At 41.5% G+C, this 16,951-nt stretch overlaps 2 protein-coding genes across 3 annotated transcripts; one reads left to right on the forward strand and one right to left on the reverse strand.

The window, feature by feature from the left end:
- The first annotated feature begins 7 nt into the window (after window positions 1–7).
- LOC112262556 (V-set and immunoglobulin domain-containing protein 10) lies at window positions 8–7,018 on the forward strand. Of its 2 annotated transcripts, XM_024438175.2 has the most exons (10): window positions 9–333; window positions 505–816; window positions 1,294–1,599; window positions 1,828–1,976; window positions 2,085–2,235; window positions 3,130–3,414; window positions 3,669–3,782; window positions 4,141–4,299; window positions 4,676–4,755; window positions 6,873–7,018. In XM_024438175.2, exons 1-9 carry the CDS (start codon window positions 285–287, stop codon window positions 4,753–4,755), a joined length of 1,605 nt encoding a protein of 534 aa, XP_024293943.1. In that variant the 5' UTR covers window positions 9–284; the 3' UTR covers window positions 6,873–7,018. The 2 variants fall into 2 exon arrangements, 1 of the variants encoding a protein (XP_024293943.1); XR_006084791.1 differs by lacking the exons at window positions 4,676–4,755; window positions 6,873–7,018 and having other exon boundaries at window positions 8–333; window positions 3,504–3,782; window positions 4,141–4,161.
- A 2,600-nt stretch (window positions 7,019–9,618) lies between these two features.
- On the reverse strand, window positions 9,619–16,935 carry rfc5 (replication factor C (activator 1) 5). Its single transcript, XM_024438183.2, has 11 exons — window positions 16,773–16,935; window positions 16,423–16,487; window positions 16,063–16,199; window positions 15,828–15,907; window positions 15,521–15,594; window positions 14,915–15,074; window positions 14,749–14,830; window positions 12,803–12,932; window positions 12,538–12,615; window positions 10,162–10,216; window positions 9,619–10,028 (listed from the first exon to the last, which is right to left on the reverse strand). The coding sequence occupies exons 1-11, from the start codon at window positions 16,817–16,819 to the stop codon at window positions 9,929–9,931; spliced, it is 1,008 nt and encodes a 335-aa protein (XP_024293951.1). The 5' UTR covers window positions 16,820–16,935; the 3' UTR covers window positions 9,619–9,928.
- Between the last annotated feature and the right edge of the window lie 16 nt (window positions 16,936–16,951).

Raw genomic sequence — 16,951 nt, forward strand, 5'->3', positions numbered from 1 at the left:
GTTGGGTGTGGTTTGAAGTTTCCGGATAAACGCGCGCGAGTAAACAGCCAGGTAGCCAAATGGCTGAAAAATTATAGCATGTGGCAGTTCCATGGAGAAGAAAAATATTGAATTATTGTGGCTCATAATTCCTATATCAGTTACTCTAACCAGTTATGTAAACTAGGTGTAGAGGTGTGTTGTGTCACCGCATGCACAACAGGTAGTCAGACAGAGGTTGGCAACCAAAGCATTTGTCTAACTATAAATCAGAGTATATATGCTATACAGTAGGAGGAATAATTATGAATGGCTTCGCAGTTGCAGTTTTTCTTCAGGTCATGCATCAGACCGGTGAGTGTCCACTTGTGACATGTTTATGAAACATAATCCATTGTTTTTAGCCTATACAGTGAAATTAGATCTATTGTTTTGATCTATATAGGCCTACTGTTCACTTTTATAAGCAATTTGTTGAATCGCGTCTCTTGTCTTAAATGATCGTGCTCATTGTTTTTATGAAAGTTGCAGCAAATGGGCGCTCGGATGAAACTACTGTAGCTGGAACACTGGGAGAGAATATTATACTTCCGTGTTGGAACACTGCGACCAATGTGACCCCCTCATTCACGCGATGGATGACGAATGGCCAGTTTACCATTGAACGCAATCATTCCATTATAATTCCAATATCCCCAAGTGAAGGGCACCTGACCATACTGTACAATCAAAGCTTGTACATCAACAGAATTAATCTATCAGATGAGGGGACCTATCTCTGTGATTCTTTACCCCATAACAACAAAACTCAAACAAGTCTCACATTGCAAATAGTCAGTAAGTATCTGTGTTCTATCATAACAATGTGTGATGATGTCCTTCATATAATGACTTGCAGATACTGTACTGGTATCTTGGTCAATAGCCCTGGCAGTTGCCCTAGAAATTATTTTGAACAATTATTGCCTTGAAACTGGTTATTCTGGATGATTTGGTGCTGGGGCTGGTTTCATACACATGCTGTAGTAGCCTGTGTGTTTTGTAGGCATTTGAACAATCATGATCAGAGGGGTACTGCAGTGTTACCTTGACCATTATGTAGTATATGATGGATGGATGGAATGGGACTGTATAATTTTTTACAAACGTTGTGTATGTTATGGATTCAGTCCACATTGCTCAATAATGAAAGACGGGTACCTTGGGTTGTAACAAGGATTGATTGTTGTATACTGTGAGGACGGTTTTCAAGTGGAAAATGTCTGCCTTCTTTGGCAACACTATAGTAAAGTATATCATGTTTACTTCTTGCAGGTGGTCCTGATAATAGCATCATAGACATCCAGCCAGCCACGCCTCTTTCCAACGGAACCCTCTTTGTTGTCAGGGGTTCCACGGTGTCATTCAACTGTTCCAGCTTGTCCTACCCCTCCCAGAGCCTGTCCTGGGGGTTTCAGGGTGTGGCGTCCAGTAATGACTCTCTGGCGGTGGGCAGTGGGTCATGGCTGGACTTCAGGATAGAGGATGTTCAGCCCACAGCTCAGGGGAACTACAGCTGCAGAGCCCAGAACTCAATCTCCCAGAAGGCTGCTGGCTCTAGCACAGAGCTGCTTGTATACTGTAGGTGACTATAAGGGAAACAGACTTAATGGTCTCTGATAGTGGTTGCTCGGGGATTAGTGACAATTTGAATATCGGTATATATCCTAAGCTCCTAATAGATACCTATCAGATACAGTGGCCAGTGGTGCTTGTTCAAATGACTTGTGTACCTATCTTATTGTTGTGTAATAACCCAAATACCTCATCAATTCTATACTGTAAAGAGCATCCATCTTTCTCCTTTAGATTCCCCAGAGAGGCACCCAGAGTGTCTGTGGAACACAGGGAAGGATCCGTCCCATGTCCAATTCAGCTGTAGCTGGTTTGGAGGCTACCCCTCTCCCACGTTATTCTGGGGGGAGAAGCATCAGAAGTCAGGGAGCCATGGGAAGCAGGTGTTTGTTTTGTGGGGTTAAAACATTACTTAATTGGATACAGGCTTTTAAAATATATATCTATATTTTTTTTGTGTGTATGTTATCCTCAATTTGTGGTTCTTTTAGGTGGCTGGACAACTGATGGAGTCGGAGGAGACAGATAATCTGGTGGTGAATCTGAACAGGTCGTTGTTGTTCGATGGGCAGATACTGAAGTGTAGTGGGCATCACCCTACGATAAGTCCAGGAGAGGATAAGTTCTGCTCCTTCACCCTGAGTAAGTGAGAGATGACTGCAAACGTAGTGAATGGAACACTTCCCTATATAGTGCACTACTTCTGAACAGGACCCATAGGTAAATAAGTGTACTCCATAGGCAATAGGGTGCCATTTGGGATGCACACCCAGCCAACGTCTGATATGCCTTTTGTTTGCATTCAGCTTTATGGTTTCTATATTGCAACTGTACATAGATGCCCCGAAACATGTCAATATCAGTTCTGCATTCAATTGTACAACTGACTAGGTATCCCCCTTTCCTTTCTGTTATATAACTGACTAGGTATCCCCCTTTCCTTTCTGTTGTACAACTGACTAGGTATCCCCCTCTCCTTTCTGTTGTACAACTGACTAGGTATCCCCCTTTCCTTTATGTTGTACAACTGACTAGGTATCCCCTTTCAGTTCAGGGTGCTTTATTGGGACACCCTACCATTGGCCAATTTATTGATACAATGATGTTGGGTAATTACTAAAAGAGACATCTCGTCTGTCTCTTATTTACATTCAGCTTTTAACCAAGTGAATGGTTTCCACAAATGTACAAAGCTCATAGAATATTAGTAATGTGTGAAACACCCAGTGGCTGTGGCACACCTGGTCTGATTCCAAAAGAAACCTGCAAAGGAGGGAGCTGTCTTTGTGATTCCAGAAAGGCGAGATATTTTGAAGTAATTTATCAGCGTTTCTGAGCACCAGGCAAGATGACTTAAACAATGAGGAAGAACAAAATGAATGTGTTACCTACACCTCTTACCAGGCTATACTTTTCCCATGTCACACCCAATGCAGTTTGTGTGATTGTGTGCAAAACTGTATAGAAGGATATCTAGCTAGATGTGTATCTATCACTAACCCAGTCTAAACCCCTGTCTCCCTCCTCATCCCCTAGAGTCCCCCTATCCTGAAGGGGAACCACTAGTCACAGTGGTAGAAGGAACCAACGTGACATTAACGTGTACAGAGTCCATCTCCCTGCCTCCAGCCCTCACCAGATGGCAGAGGACAGCCCAGCAGGAGGACGTAGTCTCCAGCCCTAAGTACGTCCTGTCAGAGCAAGGCCCCACCTTCACCCTCACTATAGTCAACATCACCAAGCAGGACGAGGGCTTCTACTTCTGCAGGAGCGAGAACCCACTGATGGTCCGCGAGTTGGAGATCTATTTAACAGTTAAAGGTTAGTTCAGAGAGGTGTGTGTTTACAGATTGGATATCTCTGCAAACTCCATCTGGTCCTTGTGATAATCTATGTTGATGATCTTACAGGTGCAGAAAGGTAGCAAGGCAACACCTTCCCTGGAATGTCGCTAAACCTGTTGCCTCTCCCTGTTCGCTTCTAACAAGACTCTTTAGATTATTGTACATTCATTTCTCTTTAGTGACTTAACTTTTTTTTACTTAATCATGTCTAATGTTCTTTTGTTTCCACAGCCACCTCTCAATACACTGGAGCAATCATAGGGATATTCCTAGCTATTTTGATAGTAGGATCTGGCATTGTTATTGCTAAAACAATATACTCCAACCGTGACCGAATATGCCTGGGTAAGATCTTTTTCCCATGCATTATAATGTCACTTTTGTTGATAGGGCTTAAACTTTGTAACTGCCCGTGCCATATCAGATTATCTGCCTTTGTTATTTTCAGGGGTGCAATTTTCACTGGGGACGGGGATATAACTAAAAAGAATAGTTATGTCCCCCCCCTAAAACCAAAGTTGTACCCCTGGTTATTTTTGTATAATTTCATGAAAGCGAATGGATAATATGACCCCCATCGCCTAAGATAATATAAGATATACTTTGATGATAACTGACTTGTGAAGTTACCGAATTGCTAAAAGATATATGCAAATACTAACTACCTACTTTGAAATCTAAATGTACGTTTTTTTTATTACAGGTAATGGATTTGAGCAAATGGGGGAGAGAGGAGATGTGTTGAGCCTGGTAGAGGCAGATGAAGAGGAGGTGTTTCATGAAGCTATACCCAGACTGCCACCTCTGCCTCTGACCAACGGACACAATACTACACTTGTAGAGATACACACAATACCATCCAGTAAGGAATGATTTTCTGCTTCCAAGTTGTAGAGGGGGGTTGTTTTCAAAATGTGTATTTGATATTAAATGTGACACTATTAATAATGTTGCAATGTTGTATTTGCAAATGTATCCGTAATACACAGTGGATAGAACTGTAACTGGGCGGCAGGTAGCCTAGCGGTTAAGAGCGCTGGGTTCGATTCCCAGAGCCGACTAGATGAAAAATCTGTCTGTGCCCTTGAGCAAGGAACTTAACCCTAATTGCTCGTAAAAGTCGCTCTGGATAAGAATCTGCTAAATTACTCAAATATAACGGTTCTGTTGCTGTTTTGTATTGATCTTATACTGTAGATGCAACTATAACCCAAATCTGTAACCAATCTATTTTTCAGTTGACCACGAAGATGCAGAAATTCTTGAACATCCATTACAGCTAGAAGATAGAGATATCGATGAACTTGTCACGTTTTAGGTGTTGTAAGACTTTAAGAAAACTATTTTGTTGTGTGTGTAATGATTGGTGGTTGGTTTGTACAGTATGTAGATACAGTATATAGGTTTGCTTTTCACCACCCATTTGACCTTTGTTTTGTTTTAGCTTCAGGCTTATTGGGTGATATTTAACATGGTTATTTCAATTAATGGTTGCCATTAGCCTCATTTAAATGACATATTTGACAATAATGTAACATTTTGTATTTCTCAAACACCAAATTAAACCTGTTTTTAAAAAATTAAATTAAAAAGGCAGGGATGTAGTTCTCTCTTGTTTTTATATACAATTTACAAGTTTGAATGCGTAGGCTTATCAGGGCCTAGTTTTAAAAAATGGATTTCGATAGGATTAAATCCATAGAAATAGAACGGAAGAATCGGTAGGCAGGTTCCGTTGACCCAGGTTTATTAGACAAGCAATGTTAAAAAAAAAAAACATTGCAACGTGTTTAATGGAAAGGCAGCTATAGAAGAAATGTTCTAGATTGACAACTTTTTGTATTCGTTCGACGGGATTATTTTTTTATCAAACTTTAACACGACATGATGGAAGCGGTATTTTTTCCGAATAAATGATGATTGGCGATTCATTTTTTGAAGATACGTGACGTCATCACGTCATCACGTAACTATAAAGCTCTACTCCACATTTTTTAAAGTGTATTTATATTTAACCTTTATTTAACTAGGCAAGTCAGTTAAGAACAAATTCTTATTTGCATTGAGGGCCTACCCAGGCCAAATCAATTGGGCCAATTGTGCGCCGCCCTATGGGACTCCCTATTACGGCCGGATGTAACTAAATGTTTACTGTTTACAAAATATTTTTTTCTATAAAACATTTTCTTTACAGGAACAATATTGTCCTGACTTTAAAGAACGCCTTGCTTTTCTGGTTGGCTGGCAAGTTTCACTATCCGATTACTTCAGTTGTACATGAGCGCAGACCGTGGCGATGCGTTGGCACTCGTCACAGAAATATATGATTCAGTTATTATTGCGTTGTGGCTTTCGCGGGCAACATGAAACAGGTAGGTAGGAGGACATACAGGCTGTCGCCAATTTATTAATGCGTAATTTACCTAAGTGGGTAATGGAAACACTTCAGCCACTACAATTTGTATTCCACACTAGGTTTTTGTGGAAACATGTTTGGGGTGTGAGTGACGTCACTACGGTTTGGTTGACACAAGAAGCTTTCACGAACCCTAGCAGGCAATTGTCGCATTTATTTTCTATGGGAACATTCTAAATGTCGACAACAACAAAAATCACTGGATAAGTAATGGCAACATAGCAAGTGATTTGAATGGGGACAGTTGTTCTTTTCATTATATTTCTATGCATTTAATCCTATTCGATAGCCGAAATCCAGATAGATAACTCTTTAAAAATTCTTCACTGTAGATCAAACAAATCAGGGACAAATCAATTGTACGTAATAGAAAACAAGAGTACATGTGCTAAAGTAGCCAATCAGGAAATCTGTACTGTACAGGAAATAGATTAATTATTCTCCTTTTACTAAAAAACACGCAATAAAACAAGAACAATTAGGCTATTTTACATCATTTAGCGATCTAAAGACATGATGGGCGCTTTGTTTTCCTCTTGACTTGGAAGGCATTGTTAGATAACCAGGAAGTCAGTTAAGAACAAATTCTTATTTACAATGACGGGCTACCAGAAGGCAAAAGGCCTCCTGCGGGGACGGGGGCTGAGATTAAAAATATAGGACAAAACACACATCACGACAAGAGACACCACAACACTGCATAAAGATAGACCTAAAACAACAACATAGCATGACATGAACACACAGCATGGTAGATATTGGAGCTGAGATCCGCCCACCCTCAATCCCAGTTCGCCTGATCTATGAGACACGGGGTAGTGTGGGTGGTTGCCAGTGGTGTAAAGTACTTCTGTAAAAGTACTACTTATGTCGTTTTTGGGGGTATCTGTACTTTACTTGACTATTTATATTTTTGACAACTTTTACTTCTACATTCCTAATGAAAATAATGTACTTTTTTATTCCATACATTTTCCCTGACACCCCAAAATAATCGTAACATTTGGAATGCTTTGCAGGACAGTTCACGCATTTATCAAGAGAATATCCCTGGTCATCCCTACTGCCTCTGATCTGGCAGACTCACTAAACACACATGCTTCGTTTGTAAATTATGTTTGAGTGTGCCCCTGGCTAACCGTGAATTAAAAACAACAAGAAAATCCTGCCGACTGGTTTGCTTAATATAAGGAATTTGAAATTATTTATACTTTTACTTTTGATGCTTAAGTATGTTTTAGCAATTACATTTACATACATACAGAAATGTACACATACTTTTAGACTTAAGTAGTATTTTACTGGGTGACTTTTACTTGAGTCATTTTCTATTAGGGTATCTTTACTTTTACTCAAGTATGACAATTGGGTACTTTCTCCACCACTGGTGGTCGCCTGGCTGCTTCAGTATGGTATGCCTGTATGGACTTTAAAGACAGGACTGTAAATATTCCTTCCTTTCGTCCTTCCATTCTCCATTGCTTCCTCTCCTCTTTCCTGATTTGAAAGTATTGATGATGTTCATCAGCACCTCTGGAGATTTAAAAAAACATTTTTTAGTTTACTGTCAATAATGCTTAATTGTCAGTATAGAGTCAATAAGGTTGCTATTCCCCCGGAGAGCAACAGACAGGACAAGAGCCTGAACTGTGATCAGACGGTGTGGGGTCTCACGTTTGGACCCCGTCCATCAAAAACACCAACCCCTGGTGATAAAGCAGCCTCCAATGAGAGAGAATCATCCAGACTGCTTCTGGCCACTGGACAACGGAGTCATCAAGATATGGGAAGTTGCAACTGGTTGGACATCTTGCTGTGTTTGTTATGGAGTTGAGGCTAATGTTTCATTTGATGATAGCACTTTTCATTTAACCCTTATTTTGAATAGATTATCATATAATTGTATAAAGATTGATAACTAAATATTAATGAATGTTCCTTCAAGCTGTGTTTATTTCCCTCCTAAACGAAGCTCACCCTGGTATCTTCCTCTGGAGATAACACCTTAAGGATATTGCATTTAACCCAGAAGGTCAGACATTTTTATATCTAAAAAATATATATTAATCCAAAGAGCTTTTCTCTGTCTCTTTTTTTCAATTGTCTATCTAAATTCATGGTTGGTTTTTTTGCACATGGAAATAATCTTGAACTGCTCTATACTTACCTGCTTCTCCGCCTTCCATAAGTCAAAAATAGCCATATCGTCACTAGCCACAAGGACTGGATCAGACACTGTCCTCACTGGCTACAAGGCCTGGATCAGCCACTGACCTCACTGGCTACAAGGACTGGATCAGCCGCTGTCCTCACTGGCTACAAGGACTGGATCAGCCACTGACCTCACTGGCAACAAGGACTGGATCAGCCGCTGTCCTCACTGGCTACAAGGACTGGATCAGCCACTGTCCTCACTAGCCACAAGGACTGGGTCAACCACTGTCCACAAGGACTGGGTCAGCCACTGTCCTCACTGGCTACAAGGACTGGGCCAGCTACTGACCTCTGGCCACAAGGACTGGGTCAGCTACTGACCTCACTGGCTACAAGGACTGGGTCAACCACTGTCCACAAGGACTGGGTCAGCCACTGTCCTCACTGGCTACAAGGACTGGGTCAGCTACTGACCTCACTGGCCACAAGGACTGGATCAGCCACTGACCTCACTGGCTACAAGGACTGGATCAGCCACTGACCTCACTGGCTACAAGGACTGGATCAGCCACTGACCTCACTGGCTACAAGGACTGGATCAGCCACTGACCTCACTGGCTACAAGGACTGGATCAGCCACTGTCCTCACTGGCCACAAGGACTGGATCAGACACTGTCATGTTTCATCAGACTGCAGCATGGTGGCATCCTGGTTTGACAAAGTTAGACCCCCATGACTCAACATGCCGGAATGCTCCTCAGACAAGGAAAAATGTATGAGTTCGGGAATAATGATAGAATACTAATTGGCGTCCATTTTAAATTAATTTTTAGTTGTTTGGAAGTATTGACTAATGATAGCAGTCAAGGGAGGAGAGCATATTTATTTATTTTAACCAGGCTAGTCAGTTAAGAACAAATTCTTATTTACAATGACTGCCTACACCGGACGACGCTGAGCCAGTTGTGCACCGCCCTGTGGGACTCCCAATCATGGCCAGATGTGAAACAGCCTGGATTATTGGCATCCATTTGAAATGTATGACTTATTTGGAAGTATTGAATAACTAATGATAGCAGTCAAGGGAGGAAAGCTTATTATTTGCCTCCATTTGGAAAGCATAACAAAATGGTGGGAATATTGTATGACAGATGTGACAGAACTTTCTAGGGCCCTGAGGTGATGCATCTTTCATTCCAATCTTCTCTGAAGTTATGGTTGAATAGGTGAAGGCAAGGGTTCTACTTTGTGGTTTAGACAAAAATCAGTCTTGTCTGATCAGCTATTTGTTCAAAGAAATCTCTCAGGATGTCAAAATGCTAATTGTTGCAAATAGTTAAGTGACTCAAACATGCAACTCTACTCTTAAAAGTCTTGAATCCTAACATTATTCAGGTTAATTTACATCAATGTAATACAATTACTATCAAGAACAACTAATCTACATTTTTGTGCTAGAGGTATATTGTATGATAACTATTATAGTGTGTATTGTTATTTAAATGTGTACATTTACTGAGAGTAAATCTAAAGCTTGCAGTGTACAGTAAATTGGTCTACTGAAATGTTATTCAATGACTTTCGTACACAGCATACAATAAGACACTAGATTACATAAGAAACCATTTTATTTGACAATCAATATCAAAATGTAAATACAGACAGGAATATTGAGCAGACAAGCACAAGTATGTTTTTATGAAGTTAGTCTCGAGTGAAATGTATTTTTTTTTTGTGAACAAAAGGGTATCAAAACCTTTTAGCACTAACTCAACAAACAATGGTCTTGACCAGCAATGTAGAAATTGCATCAGGTGTGTTAGTGCTGGGCTGGAATAGAAGCCTGCACACCCTGTAGCTCTCCAGGACCATAGTAGGTGACCTATGTGTACTAGACGTTTGTGACTGAGGACTACTGGTCTAGGCGGCCTCATTGACCACCATGTCTCTCACTGCCTGGAAAGCTGCCACCATCGAACTCAATTGGATCTTCTCACTAGTTCCAGAGGCCAGCCGGTACCTAGAAAAATATTAGTCATCTTAATTTACATTTAAATCATTCAGCATATGCTGTTATCCAGAGGGATTTACAATGAGTAAGGTATACAATTTGACGGGTATATAACCACCATACTGAAGATATGAGCACTTACTCAATGTCTGCCAACTTGATAAGCAAGCCCATCCGAATGGCAGGAGGGAAGTCCACTGTAAGAAATCAACAAACACGGACGGTTATTATACAGCACAGAAGTGTAAAAATCTCTCAAAACATGCACCATAAAATGAACTGGTGTAACGCCGTGACTTTGATCTTAGCGCAGAGTCGACCGACCCCCCCCCCCACAAACTCATCCACATATCTTCTGACCAGGAAGGACCCCTTATCCTTACAATCTGCATCTACACACTACTGAGGCGTCGACCAATCTCCACAAGTCACAGGAGGAGACACCTCTCCATGGGGGAGAAATACCCCCATTGTTCTTCAATGGCTTCACCTCACACCAGGAAATCACCCAGCTAAGAAGCAAGCCTTCTTCCTCATCTTCCTCCTTTTCAAAACGAGATTACAGACTACCGTCAAATGGCTGCAGTTTGAATGTCAAAGGAATTAGCATCTGTGGAGGCTGCCCCAAATGGCTCCCAATCAATGGGAGGCCATTCACGTTCACACAACAAAGAGATGTGTCAGAGACTCGGCCCTGGGACCGGACTGCTACAGTGAAGACACTCAAATGTACAAAAACCTTAAAATGCTCTTTTACCGAAGGATACAGAGTGTCGAGGAGTATCTCTGATATCCAGTGGTCCCAATTTGATTGTTTAATTATGCTACAGTATGGCTTTCACTTTGCTTTGTGACATGAATTTCAGATTATTAACATGTCAATGTTAGTATCTACAGAACCGCAAGGAAATGACAAACACTGAAACAGGTTTTGTGACTGCACAAAGAAAGTACAGGCAGTTATGGACATAATTCTTTATGAACAGAACCTAACTCAGCCACACCTTCTTTCACACTTGGACTCAAGTGGGCGTGACTGAGCTAAAGCTCGGCCAATCAGACTACAACACAGATAAGTATGCAAGCTGCTTGCATTACTGTCTTCGAATTCATTGGCGGCAAACATTATTCTACGTATTAATAAATTAACTGCAATTTTTATTGGTAATAGATCATTAGATTTGATGAAGTACCACAGACAAGCAATTCCCTCCAACTCCTTTTAAATATAGGCCCCTGCATGCTCCTTTTAAATCCAGGCCCCTGCACGCTCCTTTTAAATCTAGGCCCCTGCACGCTCCTTTTAAATCTAGGCCCCTGCACGCCCTTTTAAATCCAGGCCCCTGCAGGGCCCCTGCACGCTCCTTTTAAATCTAGGCCCCTGCACGCTCCTTTTAAGGCCCCTGCACGCTCCTTTTAAATCCAGGCCCCTGCATGCTCCTTTTAAATCCAGGCCCCTGCCTTTTAAATCCAGGCCCCGGCACGCTAAATCCAGGCCCCTGCACGCTCCTTTTAAATCTAGGGCCCCTGCATGCTCCTTTTAAATCCAGGCCCCTCACTTTTAAATCACGCTCCTTTTAAATCCAGGCCCCTGCACGCTCCTTTTAAATCCAGGCCCCTGCACGCTCCTTTTAAATCCAGGCCCCTGCACGCTCCTTTTAAATCCAGGCCCCTGCACGCTCCTTTTAAATCCAGGCCCCTGCACGCTCCTTTTAAATCCAGGCTCCTGCACGCTCCTTTTGCCAAGTTTTCCGTGCTTCTCTAGCATTACCTTCAGGTAGCTGAATGCGTTGCTAAAAATCACTATCCAATTTCTGTACTCCGTTCAGGAAACCCCATTCCTTTATTCTGTATCATTTTACTGTTATATAAGGAGTGACATCTCTAATATACGGTACAGAAGTGTACCAAATCCCTCAAAAAATATATCATTGCATCATAAAAGGTATCAGTGCTATAATTCACAGGCCCTCTATGGTAACACCTGATGAATCTGCCAAGACAGCTTAGTGAAACACATAACTTCAGAAATAAGAAAACAGGCATTCACTGTCAGGCTAAAACGTTGCAGTAGTGATGCGTGCCACACTTAACACTGGCAAGCCATTCATTCTACAATGAGAACACTGGCAGCCATGGCAACCGCGAGGGGTCTCCCGGGAAACCAGAGGAAGAAAACATCACTATGCAGTTCGCTCTCCTAGCAGCTCGCCTCTCATATAATGTGCTGTATGAAGTATGTTTAGAATAGATCTATCAACTATAGATAGATAACAGTAAGCTAGGCCCTGCCCGGCCAGACAATCTTTTTTTTTAAAGTCCATAATCTAGTATATAATTCACACATTAAAAAGACCCCAACAATTAACACATTTAAAAAAAAAAATACAACTTCAGACTTTGGGGATACAGTGATTGTACCTGTGATGCATTCAATGGAAATACCCATCCCATACAGTATGGAAATCTCTAGAACCACAGCAGTGTACAGGTTTACTGCCTCCAGTCCAGTCCTTACCTCTGTGGATCAGTAGGTGGACCTCAGTCAGGATGTCATGCAGGGCTAGGCCTTTCAGCGTCTTCAGCTGGAGAATCTCTGTGGATCAGAAGCTAAGGAACATCTCTCAATATCAAGGATGGGATTTGTCCTTCAGTATAATTCCAGGAATTCATGATATATATATTAACGAGCCATTTGGTTGTTGAAAAGAGTTGGCTAAACATAACTTGTGGTAACAGATATCGTTGAAATACATATGGTTGTGGGAGAGAATAAAGGATACGGTTGTAAGCGGAAGTAAAGTCCTTGTTTAGCGACCAGTCCAGGATGTTGGCGATATCGGATCGTAGTGGGTGACCAGTGCAGGTGTACACATTATCCTCGGTGACCTTCCCATACGCCATGCTGGTGCTCTGAGAAATACATGGGAAAGGAATCAGTCAGTCATTAGAAATAACAAAAAGAAATCGACCATAAGGAGTGTACTCAGAATCTGGGCACCGATATGGAAAATCCATATCAGTTGCAGTTTTTTAAAACAATATACACTGAAACAAAATATAAAGCGCAACATGTAAAGTGTTGGTCCCATGTTTCATGATCTGAAATAAAAGAACCCAGAAATTGTCCATCCACACAAAAAGCTTATTTCCCTCAAATTTTGTGCACAAATAAGTTAACATCCCTGTTAATGAACATTTCTCCTTTGCCAAGATATCCATCAACCGGACAGCTGTGGCATATCAAGAAGTTGATTAAACAGCATGATCCTTACACAGGTGCACCTTGTGCTGGAGACAATAAAAGGCCTAAAATGTGCAGTTGTCACACAACACAATGCCACAGATGTCTCAAGTTGAGGGAGCATGCAATTGGCATGTTAACTGCAGAAATGTCCACCAGAGCTGTTACCAGATAATTCAAAGTTCATTGTTCTAACATTAGCTGCCCAAACGTTGTTTAAGAGAATTTGGCAGGACGTCCATTCCGGCCTCACAACCTCACTCTTGTATGGCATCGTGTGGGCGAGCGGTTTACTGATGTCAACGTTGTGAACAGAGTGCCCTATGGTGGCAGTGGGGTTGTGGTATGGCCAGTTATAAGCTACAGACAACGAACACAATTACATTTTATCGATGGCAATTTGAATGCTTGGAGATACCGTGATGAGATCCTGAGGCCCATTGTCGTACCATTCATCCGCCGCCATCACCTCGTGTTTCAGCATGATAATGCACGGCCCAATGTCACAAGGATCTGTCCATAATTCCTGGAAGCTGATAATGTCCCAGTTCTTCCATGGCCTGCTTACTCACCAGACATGTCACCCATTGAGCATGTTTGGGATATGTATGACAGCGTGTTCCAGTTCTCGCCAATATCCAGCAACTTTGCACAGCCATTGAAGAGGAGTGGGACAACATTTCACAGGCCACAATCAACAGTCGTATCAACTATGTGAAGGAGATGAGTTGAACTGCATGAAGCAAATGATGGTCACACCAGATACTGACTGGTTTTCTGATCCTCGCCCCTACTGATGCAAATCTGTATTCCCAGTCATGTGAAATCCATAGATTAGGGCTTAATTCATTTATTTCAATTGACTGATTACCTTATATAAACTGTAACTCAGTCAAATCTTCGAAATGGTTACATGTTGCTTTATATATATTTGTTCAGTATAGATGTCGTTTTTTTTCAAATCAATAACATTGCAGCTGTGTTCATCTTCTGTTAACTTCCAAGTTTTTGTGAAATTCAGACAACTGCTTGTTGACTGCCCATTGGGCCTGGTGTGAATGTTCAGGGGGTCTGAACCTACCTAACCAGTTGAATACAATCAACCATTATTCAGCAGGCCAATAAGTATGCTAAATTGTGAGCCTGTGAGGTCAGTTTTATGGCTACAGGAACAGTCATGTAATATATAGGGTACCAAACTATATCAAATACATTTTTATTTGTCACATGTGCTGAATTACAGCAGGTACCTGTTGTGAAATGCTTACTTACAAGCCCTTAACCAACAATACAGTTTTAAAAAAACGTTTTATTTTTACGTTTAAAAAAAAGAGAGAGAAAAAGTAACAAATAATTAAAGAGCAGTATCGAATTATTGATTTTGGTGCCCACCACTAGCCAATACATTTAGACCAGCAATAAAAACTCAACACTGTGATGCAATTAATCACATTTAGCTACACACCGGTAGCACTCTTTCCGTACCTGCAGTATGTTGAGGGATCTTCTCATGTCTCCCGATGACAGGGTCACAATAGCTTTCATTCCATCTGGAGTTACATCAATGCTGCAGGGACAAGAGCATACATGCGTCTCTGATTAAAAGGCCCCACTCACCTCCCCTGACCCATTAACTCCTGAGCCCCCTCACCTCTCCTGCTGGATAACAAACTCCAGCCTGGGTATCATCTGGTCCTGAGACAGGGGTCCGAAGCGGAACCTGGTGCAGCGAGACTGCAGGGCTGGGATGATCTTAGACAGGTAGTTACAAATCAAACAGAACCTGGTGTTTTCTGTGTACTTCTCAATGACTGTAGGAGAGGAAGAGAGAGGTAGAAGATAGAGGTAGAGGTGGAAGATAGAGGTAGAAGGGGAAGAGAGAGGTAGAGGGGGAAGAGAGAGGTAGAGGGGGAAGTGAGAGGTAGCAATAGGAGTAGAAACCGGCAGGGAGAAATGGATGTCAATGATTTGACGTTCAGTGGGCATATGCTCATTAAAATGTTGTAATGTAGAATATACAATGTGAACTGTTAAATCAATGGCATCTATTACAAGCAATTGTAGCACATTAATATTCTAAATAATCGGGCTAATATGCAGTACCGTTCCCAAATGCATTTAACATTTGCTTGTTGTCTCATGTCCCCATGTTACAGTAAGCAGATATTTTCATCAGTGAGAATTACTGGTTAGCTTGCAGGCAGCTCATTTGGCCAGTTGGTACACAGCAGGTGAACAACTCAAAACAGATGGTTACCTCGCCGCAATGCATTCTGGGCATCCCGGGTCATGGCATCAGCCTCATCCAGTATCACCAACTTGAAACCCTTCCTGGAAGACAAAGAAAAATAAATAAACACAAACAATTGCAGTCAGGGTTGTCTAAGGACACGGGTACTTGCAATCCTTTGTGTTTCCTAGTCCTCGCTGAAAAGACTTGGAAACTGATTGCAATATGGTAGACAACTACTGGTAGATAAGAGACCTACTTCTCTACAAATACAGACCTGTCAGTGACTGCAAGGAATCAAAACCTTTTGAAGTATTATTCATTATTGTCATACTTGAATATGGTCCTGGTGCTGGCAAAACTCAGGATGGGTCCTCGTACAACATCGATACCTCTGTCGTCTGACGCATTAAGCTGCAAATAAGAACAGTTATGTATGCCACACACAAACATTGAATGTTAAGAATCAATATTGCTCACTGGAAAACATGACAACCCTCAAGTGCAGTGTTATGAGCACAGCATTTGTCTTTGATAATTCTACATATCAGGGCTGAGTTATTACGTACCTCCAGGACCATAGCGTTGAACTCCTTCTCCTTGTAGAGCTGCTTGGCAGAGGCGAGAACAGTAGATGTTTTCCCTGTGCCTGGGGGTCCATAGAACAAGAGATGTGGCAGCCTGTCCTCACTGATAAATTTCTGGACTGAAAAGAGAAAAGGATTGGTTCTGACAAATATGTTGTTACATATGCACTCATGCAACAAAAAAACACAACTGTAGTTCATGTGAGAATGAAAATATTATTTTGAATAAATTCACTTGACTATATATTTGATATGAATTGTTGTTGGAATGAATAAAGGTCAGGTTTTCTACAGCAGCAGTTCCATCCCTGTTGTTTCAAAGACTGAAAAAAATATACTTACTGGTGCTTAATATGTCCTTGTGAGAAATCAAGTCATCTAGGGTCTGTGGCCTGTATTTCTCAACCCTAAAATAAAGATATAAAATGTCAGACAGCATCGCGCATGCGTGGCTACATTGTAAGCAGGGAAGAGGTGGTGTGCACGAAAAAACAAGGCAACTAAAATACAAATCACAACACTTTGCTACACCGTATAGGCAGGGGAAACATATTAACACAATGATTGGGGTTTTGTCGAGCTAATTAGGCCTGCTAACGTAGCTAGCTAGCTAGTTAATTAGTTAGCATGCTTGCAATAAATAAGCTAGTTAGCTAGCATCTGACACCGGCTAGCTAGTGAGCTCAATTTACCACGGCAAATTTCTTGACTGCAACGGTATCTTGCCAATCGATGCCATTTGAATCGATTCAATTTGTTGTCCAATTTTCACCAATATATTATCCAAATGGCGCGCTTTACTTCAACAAAACGTGCATTACATTACGATACACAGTTTACGGCAGGTTTGCAACCAATCGCATCCGTTGTT

Source organism: Oncorhynchus tshawytscha, linkage group LG12 (genome assembly GCF_018296145.1).
Source record: "Oncorhynchus tshawytscha isolate Ot180627B linkage group LG12, Otsh_v2.0, whole genome shotgun sequence".
Lineage (NCBI taxonomy): Eukaryota > Metazoa > Chordata > Actinopteri > Salmoniformes > Salmonidae > Oncorhynchus > Oncorhynchus tshawytscha.

Bases quoted from the DNA above. Each gene is read 5' to 3' on its own strand.
- LOC112262556 (XM_024438175.2), top strand. From the start codon at position 285: ATGAATGGCTTCGCAGTTGCAGTTTTTCTTCAGGTCATGCATCAGACC. The intron at 817-1,293 runs GTAAGTATCTGT...TACTTCTTGCAG, and splicing joins TCTCACATTGCAAATAGTCA to GTGGTCCTGATAATAGCATC. The intron at 3,415-3,668 runs GTTAGTTCAGAG...TTGTTTCCACAG, and splicing joins GATCTATTTAACAGTTAAAG to CCACCTCTCAATACACTGGA.
- rfc5 (XM_024438183.2), bottom strand. From the start codon at position 16,819: ATGGCATCGATTGGCAAGATACCGTTGCAGTCAAGAAATTTGCCGTG. The intron at 14,831-14,914 runs GTGAGGGGGCTC...TTGTCCCTGCAG, and splicing joins TTTGTTATCCAGCAGGAGAG to CATTGATGTAACTCCAGATG. The intron at 12,616-12,802 runs GTATCCTTTATT...TCTGATCCACAG, and splicing joins CTTTACTTCCGCTTACAACC to AGATTCTCCAGCTGAAGACG.